Source organism: Rhamphochromis longiceps, linkage group LG6, assembly GCF_057381845.1.
Source record: "Rhamphochromis longiceps isolate RC_006_pf linkage group LG6, R_longiceps_female_GT1.1, whole genome shotgun sequence".
Taxonomy (NCBI): Eukaryota; Metazoa; Chordata; class Actinopteri; order Cichliformes; family Cichlidae; genus Rhamphochromis; species Rhamphochromis longiceps.
Window position 1 is genome coordinate 4,391,239 of NC_140562.1, and position 10,000 is coordinate 4,401,238.

At 46.0% G+C, this 10,000-nt stretch overlaps 1 protein-coding gene and 1 pseudogene across 2 annotated transcripts in view; one reads left to right on the plus strand and one right to left on the minus strand.

Annotated features, from left to right (window-relative positions):
* The first annotated feature begins 152 nt into the window (after nucleotides 1–152).
* Nucleotides 153–10,000, plus strand: part of adisspa (adipose secreted signaling protein a) — a 12,533-nt gene continuing 2,685 nt past the window's right edge. Inside the window, exons 1-5 of one of the 2 annotated variants that reach the window (XM_085408437.1) lie at nucleotides 153–199; nucleotides 1,653–1,725; nucleotides 3,291–3,427; nucleotides 3,772–3,925; nucleotides 6,328–6,453. In XM_085408437.1, the coding sequence (XP_085264563.1) occupies nucleotides 1,707–1,725; nucleotides 3,291–3,427; nucleotides 3,772–3,925; nucleotides 6,328–6,453 (436 nt within the window). In that variant the 5' untranslated portion in view covers nucleotides 153–199; nucleotides 1,653–1,706. The other variant, XM_085408436.1, reaches the window with a different exon arrangement.
* LOC146667303 (pancreatic progenitor cell differentiation and proliferation factor B pseudogene) lies at nucleotides 8,990–9,311 on the minus strand (annotated as a pseudogene).

Below are 10,000 nucleotides of genomic sequence, written 5' to 3' on the forward strand. Positions count from 1 at the left end.
GACCCATCTGACGCGCCTTGTTATGTAACGGTGACCATCTGTGCCCGCTGTGTGGCTGTCTGCTACACGCGCGTGTCCGCCGAGCAGTCCGCGCGCGGGACACGTGAGTGTGCATGTAGAGCACAGCAGCATCCTGCCAGCTGCCCAAAGACGGACGCCAGAGCGGGAAGCGCGCAGCTCGGATGATCTGAACTAAGCGGTACGTACTTCCTATGTGACTGCGTGCGTTTAGCTATACCAGCAGGTTGGTGCAGGATGCAGCCTGGATGGGTGTGGATCTGTGTTTGACGGGTTGACACAGTCCCTGTAAGTAGCACCCTGCTTTTATTATTATGCATCCCGAATGGTTATGTAGCGCATTATTGCCCAGTGTTACAAAGCCCTCAGGTGCCTGCGTCCCTCCGTACAGCTGAGCAGGATGGGTGTTGTCCTCTTTAAGCTCCCGTGACACTGAGACGTTTCAGCTCTCGATATTAAAGTGCTTCCAAAAGCTTTGTGACTTCTGGACACGCTGTGATAAAAACAGCACAGAGGATTTTCACCTTTTTGATTTCTGTGTGTAGCGCGGACACAGCAGCGCGCTGTACGGGATCCAGCTTCATTTGTAAAGCACTGCAGCAAAAAGCCATTTAAATGTATTGTAAGACAAATAATCGCTGGATTACTGTGCTGTAATTGTTACTGATAATCTTGGAATTAGAAGAAAGCCTCTAATAATTTAATGGGCAGGCTACAATATCGAGTAATCATCATTCAACTCATTTCAGTTGAATTTCTTGAATTTTACTAATTTTTTAAAAGAATATTTTCTCATTTATTTAATTTAAATAGGGAAGCTTTATATAGTAGAAGAGAGGAGATATCAGTGCTGGTAATCAGACCACACAACAGTGAAAACCTGTGGCAGCAAAGAGTTTTCATCATGTGCAATAAAAAACAAAAACTACCATAATAAAAACGCCTATGTGACAGTGAAATAGCAATAAATACATGGATCATATTTATTTTTTTACTAGCAGTGAAATAAGACAACCCATGACCTGTGATGCTGACAGCTCACCTGTCTGTGGGCCAGAACAGCACACAGTGTCATGTGCTGTGCATGTCTCCGTGTTGTGTGTTTATCTGACTCTGTAGAAAAACTACTGAAAGCAACAGCAAACTTTTGTGCGCGCTTGTTCTTGTTCCCCTCTCTGCCCATGGCTCCAGGGCTCGTCCTGTGGCTCTTTTCTGTCACCAGTTTTATCTCTGCACATACTTTTCCTTTACAAGGCTGTTGCTTTGTGCTGAAATTAGAAATTGATCAAAATGAACTTCGGCTCCTGCTCCTTAGTTCTCCAGATCAGACCAGCTGCAGGTCATAAAGGAGAGCCTGGTCAGTTTGCAGTGACTGAGCTTTAAAAATCAGAGTGGCAGTTGTACTCTATTCAAATAATCAATTTGTGGTCTCGGACTGATGAAAAAAAAATCAGTGACAGATTATATTTGACTGGTATTCATATCCAAGGGATATAATAGACTAAAGTAAAAATGGGACAACAGGACAAAGAAGGACGTGGAGGAAGAGACCATGTGATATCGGTCTGTACTGTCCATCTCCACCACAGAGCTGTGACACCGTGCTCTCTGTCTCCCTGTGCTCTCACACTCAGGTCAGTGATGACAGTACTCGGGTTTTGTCTAACCTAAATCCTAACCACATCACCATGGCAACAGGAAGAAAAGGTGAGTGTGATGCTGCTTGTGTGTTTATGAATGCTACTTGTGACTGGCCTTTATTTGAAACCACCAGGGGGCGCTGTATCCCGTTTCGTGATAAAGTGGCAAGTAGTACAGGTACAGGTGATTTGAATGAGCAGAGGGCCTGGCAAATGCAGAAAGCACATGATATTTTCTCACTGTGCTTTTAACGGCTCTGTTTGTGTTTGTTGTTTTTTTCCTGTATGTTTCTAAAAATATGTGTCTGCACTGAAAATGAGCACCAAAAACAATCCAGCTCATCAAAATGTTCTGACTGCGTTATGCCATGTAGTTTACATTCTCTCTGCTGTAACCCATCCAACACTGAAGTTTTAGCATCAGTGAATCACAATGACGGGGTCCTTTGGTCCGTCTGTCACTTGTGTTGTTTTGGTCACAGATTCTCATCAGCCTCGCACCTTCTGCTCGTCTTTGCAATCTAAGAGCAGGAGAATCTAAATCACCTACCTTCTGATTTGTCGATGGTCTGCTGAGCCACAGCTGCTACCAGCTGTTCTCTGAGTGCTTAAGCAGAGTAGAAAAGTACCACATGACATTCGGTGTGTGTCCTACAACCAGTTTGGAAGCATTTTTCATATTGATTCACAAACTGTAGAGAAAGCTGTAATGTCTAACTGAGACACACATGGGAATATCACATTGTGTCTGTGCTGCATCGTTCTGCATCTGATGAGTTGCAGTTGGTGCTGTGCTGTAGGAAGCACTGGTCCAGCACATAGTCCATCCAGATGTTTCTTTGAAGCAGCTGTTGCTGTGAGTCGCCACTGTATAAAATGGAACTGAATTGTTTTACTACAATTTTTTAGGTTGTTTTGGCTCAACTGGCCCACAGCACAAAAGTCAGTAACACACCTCCTCACCCACATCAAACAATCTTATTGTCTTCACACACACTTTTGCTGTCTCTACACGTGCTTCACTACTAAAGATTTTCATTTGCTACTGTGTTGATGCACTTCTTACTTAAGCATTTTGTACTTTTGTCAGCCACAGCTCCAGATCGCTCACTTTCCTGAATACAGTCCAGCATTGCATTTATGCTTTCAATCAAATTCCTGCTCATCCAAATTTCCCTTTCATGCACATCCCAAGGATGCTGTGCTGGACTGAAATCTGGTGACTGTCGAGGCTGTTGGAGTCCGTCTCCTCTTGTCTAACCTTGGTGATAGCAGACATGATTATGCAGGATAAACCCAGCCCATCGACAATGTCTGAAATACTCACAGCAGCCCGCCTGACATCATGAACCATGCCACGTTCATCTTTCTTACTTTGATGCTCAGTTTGAGCTCCAGCAGGCCGTCCTGTCTAAATGCTTTAAATTCCTGCTGATGTCAAAGGCTGATTAGATGTTTGGATTGCTGTGATGAGCAGTGGAACAGGTGTACCTAATAATGTGACAGTACAGTAGTTGGTGTTATGCTCTCAGATTGTATCGGTTTGCTGTTCTCCATCTCAGCAAACACGTTGACAGCAGTTGTGTTCATTTCTACGGTTGCCGTGGTTTGATGTTACCTGTCTGTCCCCAGGCTCTACGTCCAAAGCAGGTGGGGTGCGTTTCCCTGACGATGACGAGCCCCCTGGCTCTCCAACACGGAGAGATGACCAGTCGAACGTCGCTACGCTCATTGCTGTCTCAGAGAAGGATGGCAGCTACTTGGTGAAGGTGTGTCTGCACACCGTCAAACGAACACAGTTGTTCGTCATGATTTCATCATTGTAAGGCGATTTTTCAGGTGAAGTGTTGATAAAATGACCACAAGGTGTTTTCATGAATGAGCAGAGAAAGTCTCCTGGTTTACGATTTGATTGATTTCCATGTTCATGGATGTTTCATCCGGATACATTTGTAAAATGTAAAGTCCGGCTGAGGAATGGTGGAACAACAAAACAACATTAAACTGAGCCATGAAAATGTGACACCACGGGCTGTGTTAGCCCACATCCTCCTGAGCTATTTGATCCAATGTTTTCTACTCTTTGCCTCTAACACGTCGCTCCTCTGTCAAGGCTGGTTTCCTGAAGAGCCACCACTGTTATGAGATTGTCTTCACTGTCCCAGATGTCCCCACACTGGGCAAAGAGCTCTCATGTCTTCCCTCCTCTTCTCCATCTCGGAGGTCGCCCAGCCTGCGGGTCCAGCGTATTAACTCCACACTGGAGGGTAAGTATAGGTGTACAGGCATACTTCAGGACATGCTTGCACATATGTCTAACCTGCAGTATTGTGGAGCAGACTGTTGCTGCACAGAGCAGGTGACCATGGTGGGTTAGGTTCTCTGCCCAGCAGTAAGTCTGTAGGTTCTCAGTAATCCAGGTCATGCTAGTCTAAGGAGCTCCTTAGACTCTGTCCACCAGCGTCCTCACTTGTGCTAAAGCATATAGTTAGGGCTGGACCAGGTGACCCTGAATCCTCCCTTAGTTATGCTGCAATAGACGTAGGCTGCCGGGGATTCCCATGATGCACTGAGTTTTTCCTTTCCAGTCACCTTTCTCGCTCACTATGTGTTAACAGACCTCTCTGCATTGAATCATATCTGTTATTAACCTCTGTCTCTCTTCCACAGCATGTCTTTATCCTGTCTTCCTTCTCTCACCCCAAACAGTCGCAGCAGATGGCCCCGCCCCTCCCTGAGCCTGGTTCTGCCGGAGGTTTCTTCCTGTTAAAAGGGAGTTTTTCCTTCCCACTGTCGCCAAAGTGCTTGCTCATAGGGGGTCATATGATTGTTGGGTTTTTCTCTGTATCTATGAAGCGCCTTGAGGCGACTTATGTTGTGATTTGGCGCTATATAAATAAAATAGAATTGAATTGAATTGAAGATTACTTTTTGGGACTAATGTTTCTGTGGAATCTTTTCACACGAGCACAACACAAGTCTGTAACCAAGAAATGTATTTTGAAATTCCAATTTATATATCACCAAATCACGACAGTCGCCTCAAGGTGCTTTATATTATAAGGTAAAGACCCCACAATAATCATATGACCCCCTATGAGCAAGCACTTTGGTGACAGTGGGAAGGAAAAACTCCCTTTTAACAGGAAGAAACCTCCGGCAGAACCAGGCTCAGGGAGGGGCGGGGCCATCTGCTGCGACTGATTGGGGTTAGGGGAGAAAGACATCCTAAGGAAAATGTATATGCATGGTCACATTTCCCAACACCAGGAAGTGAAAACCTAAAAACGAAACCAAAATATGGCGTTAGTGTCTACTGTCTGTGGCAGCGTCTGCGTCTCTGTGCTGAGAATATTGGTAACACCTTGCTATTTTTGAAAGTACGAACCTAAATTAAAACCCTGAGTAACTGAATGATTGTATTACATTACACTGATTAGCCCGTGTGAATAAACTGAGCATAAGCCATCTTGGGTTAAAAGCGATCCTGGAAGCCTACGTAGAACAAAACTCGAGTCTGCCTCGTGTCAGCAGGCCCAGTATTTGAGCTCTCGTCTGTAATAGTATGCCAAAGCTCAGCTCTCCATACAGCTGTGACACTGTCTCTGCCTGACCCAAGCATCTCAGTACCGCAATAACAGATCTCTGCTCTCGAGCAGGTTTGAGATCAAGAGTCAGCTGACTGCTGTTGCCAGTGTCTCAGCAGAAACAGCTGGATTCATCTCTCTAGCAGCTCAACACCTCCCAGGCTTGGTTTAGCACTAAGGAGCTAAACCAAACAAACCAGTCAGCTCTCCTTCATTGCAGCTGCATGGATCTAGTCTTCAAAGGAACAGCCACAAAAAAATAAATCAACCACATTCCTGAATTTCCCCGTCCAGGAACAGCTTCAATGTCCTGGATAAGCAAGAACTGGGTTGTAATTAGAGGGGAAGATACCAACACATGAGTTCACTGGAGTGTGGACGTTCAACCCACTGTCACAGCAAAGTGTGTAATAGACATGCCGGTCCACAGTGTCCAAAATGGCTACCCTGGATGAATAAAGACATTTTCAATCATAAAAGACAAGAGGGAGGGTAAGGAGAAGAGTGTTCAGCTACAATAACAAGAAATGAAAGCACTGATGGCTTTCAGTGAACAGACTGAGTCTCTGAGGACGAGCTTTAAAGATCTGTGGTGCAACGAAAACGTTCTTCAAGCTTTGGATGTCACTGTTTGTTTCTGCACTTACCAACTGTCTGTCCTCTGGCTGTGTCCCAGAATACTTCAGCTTTTGTGCAACCACACCTAAAAAAAACCAGACGGCCGTCGAGCCGAATACCAATCTCAAAGTTTCCTTTTATAGCAAAACGTTTGAAGAAGACTGTCTACAACTTATTTAAGCATTACATTAGAACATCGTCACTCAGGGTTAAGATGGCATCAGAGTTACTGAGTCTGTGCTTGTTAGAGTTAGGAGTGCTGAATGTTTTGTTCTTTGCTGCTTGAGGTAAATGCAGTCTTTGATACATTAGACATAGATATGCCGCAGCACAGGGTTGGTACACCTGGGGCTAAAGTATTCCTTTAACTGCATTGATGATGTTTCTAAAGTTCATTGGACTCAGCGTGGTGCAGACTGCGTATGAATAACTTGTCTCCTTCCTCACTCCCTCGTTCTCTTTAGGAGGTGTAAAGGTAACATGTGAATACAGAACTCACCAGGAGGGGGTGCAACAGGAGGAGATCACCATGGTAACCAGAGGGAGAAAAGACAGCAGTCTAAAGGTCAGACTCCAGGCCAGGGTCATTGGTAGGTGCTTGTGCACCGACAGATACACACACATACGCGCGCACAGACAGAGTAAACAGGTCCTAATCATACAGGACTGCATCTTTATTACCTTGTTGACTGTACACAGATCAAACACAGTTCAACAGGACACAGTGCAGCACAGTGAAACATTATAGTATGAGTATTATGCTTCAGTACATCTGGAACTGAGATTCTTGTTAAGGTGGAAGGAGTCCTGAAGAAAGGATATGTGGAGATTTTAACCCTTTAAAACCGGTCAGAGCAGCACGCTCCGTTTTGCGTAACTATTTTTAAATCCCGGTAGCACTGCAACCACGTGAGCTAGCGCAAAAAATTTTTTTGCATATGAAACCGGAGGAGTTGTACTTACATCTTATGCCATCAGCTTGTCCTCGGTCACAGTTTCCTTCCACATAAAGCTTTGCAAAAACTGCATAAAAAGCACTTGCAGCAACAAAAACATAATATTCCAGAAACACGCTTTGCCGATCCGATCAGCTGTTCATAACACTTCCTCCGTCCATCAGCACGAACTATCGCATGTCCGCCATGTTCTGCCCGAAATTGGAAGTGACGTCATTTTCGCGGAAATGTAGTTTTTTACCACCAGTGACCGCTGCGAATGGGCAGCTGAGAATCAGGGAAAGACCAGATGACAGCCTGGAAAGACTGCTGACAGGAGGGAATAGACCCTAATGGGGCTGGTGTGGGTTAGTGCCTCATACCAGCAGGGCCCAGCGTTTTTTAGCGTACCTGGGTACACCCATTATTGCTATAGAAGTCTCAAAAGAGAAGGGTCTGCGAGAGCAGGGGTGAAAGAAGACCCTTTCCGGACGGATTTAATGGCAACGAACCACGGAACGGTACCACCGATGAATAGATCAACCAGCATTGCAAATAATGGACCATCAATGATGGTAGGAAAGAAGCTGCAGGACTGCATTTGTGGCTGGCCAAAACTAACAACTGACATGGGCCTTGAAATATTAGATTCTAGCTCTAGCTTAATATCAGCCGCTAGCTTGGAGTTTAGCCACCAACAGCTAGCAACACATTTCCAAGCCAGCCACAATCAACACCATCAACCAGCCCAGAGCTCATTCAGAAACAGCTAACAGAGTCTTCCAACACTGAGTCTAGCCAACCACTACCAGCAAGGGAAAGGAAGATGGAAGGTAGGAAAGATCAGATTCTGTGGCCCAGATCCAGTGAGAAAAGAGAGTGGGTCTGGCTCTTATACTAGATCAACAAAAGGGTCCAGTTGAAAGGAAGCTGGAGAACCTGGGAACCATCATCTACAGCTATGGGGCTGAGCGATGTGGGGTAAAGAACAAGACTCAGAGCAGAAAGGCCATTTCAACCAGTTAAATTCCAGGAGACAGCAGGAAATTGATAGAGGCATGAACCAGTTATCATTCCGACTGATATGCCACCTATCCAGGCACCTGAACACCAAATGGACATAAGACCACCAACATGGAGTGAAGTGGAGAAGGTAGTGAAGCAGGCAAGAGCAGCATCGGCCCCAGGACCTAATGGCATCTCATATAGGCTCTACAAAAACACCCCACGAGTCCTCAAATACCTGTGGACGCTGATAAAGGTAGCGTGGCAGAAAGGAGTGATTCCAAAGGCTTGGAGAAGAGAAAGAGGTATTCTGATCCCTAAGGAGAAGAACTCCTCATCCATCAGACAGTTTCGCCAGATCAGCCTGCTGAACGTAGAGGGAAAAATCTCCTTCAGTGTCTTGGCCCAAAGACTATCTGCTTTCCTGCAAAGAAACAACTATATTGACACATCAGTGCAGAAGGCGGGGCTTCTCTGGATGTCTGGAGCATGCCAGCGTCGTCTGGCACCAGATTCAAACTGCTGAGAAAGAACAAAGAGACCATCACGTGGTCTTTTTAGACCTTGCCAACGCCTTTTGGTCAGTTCTGCATTAGATCTTGTGGATGGCCTTCAACTATTTCAGCGTACCAAACCACATCACAGGACTGGTCAAGACCCACTTTAAGGATTTACAGTTTTGTGTGACAGCTGAGAACACCACCACAGCCTGGCAACACCTGGGAATTGGAGTTATGGCAGGCTGCACGATTTCCCCTCTGGCATTTATCACGGCAATGGAGTTGGTCATGAGGGCATTCCAGTGGGTAGTGGGAGGTGAGAGACTCAAGAGTGGCCTTCGTCTTCCTCCCATTAGAGCCTACATGGATGGTCATCTAAATTACACCAGGGCCTGTGCTGCCGGCTTAGGCCATCCGCACCACACCAGTAACCCAAGAAACCCAAAGCAGGCTCGAGCACCAACAGAGAGGTCATTATTGGCTGCTTCTGTTTTTTTTTTAAGTTTATTATTGGTTGTTAATTTAAAAAGTGAGGTTAGAGGAACAGAAGACGCAGCCACACTATGACGAAAGAAGGAAAAACAGAAAGTAAGGCTGTAAACACGACTTCCTCCCGTCACCTAGCATTGGCTGATGGTTCGATTCCCCATCAAGTGTGGTGGCGTGGACCAAGAGAGAACACAGGATCACGAGGAGGTGGGGCTACCCGCATCAATGCTCCCAGTCGCCTGCTGCTACATCACCATCTCCCAGGAAACACAGGTGATCTGACTGTTCGTCACCACACCCAAGACCCCCGCCTTGTGCTGTGCCTCCTCAGTCAGTGGGGTCATCCCAGTGGGGCTGCTTATCAAAGAAGAAGCTGGACTACCAGGTGCTGCAGTCCTGGATGTGAGGGATGACTTCACCACATGAGCTGCTGCTGCACGTAGAGCTGATGCACCTTTGATAGTAGTTGGTGGCCGCCACGAGAGACCCTCCTGCTGGCAGCCCAACAATGGCAGCCATTGTTGGGCTGCTGGTCACTGCACACTGTGCTGATGGAACCCTTGTGTGGACCCAGACGTGCTTAATGCTCGGGAGTACTCACTTCGATCAGTTGGCGAGGCTGGGGGAGCGAACGTTAGGCAACGGGGCCCATTTGAAAAGAAGTTTTGGGTAAATGTGTGTCACAAAACAGCTGTGTGCAAGCAGGAGAAGGACCCAAACGCAAACTCACCAGAGCGGGAACTTAACTAAAAAATGCAGCTTTAATTGCTGAACAGAAATAAAGGTGATACAAAACCTTGCAAACTAAACTGGGAAAAACTAATACACGAGGAGACTCGGGGAGAATCACACACAGCTATGAGGGAGGACGTGACACTAACAAAGAGAAACACAAGGCTTAAATACACTGAAGGATAACGAGGGTAATGAGACACAGAAGGAGAGCACAGCTGGGAGTAATTAGACTGAACTAGACAAGGGAAGCAAAACTAGAAACACTGACATGAGACACAGACCTTCAACGTGAAACAGGAAACACACTGACTGAACTCAAGACATGTAAACTTAACAGACTGGGGAGACAGAACATAGAGACCTGAAACATGGGGCAGAAAGGCACAGTAGACACAACACGGAACATAGGGAAGCCATCACACAAAACCTAAGAACTAAACCCAAATTTCCCATGTGTGGGACTAATAAAGCTT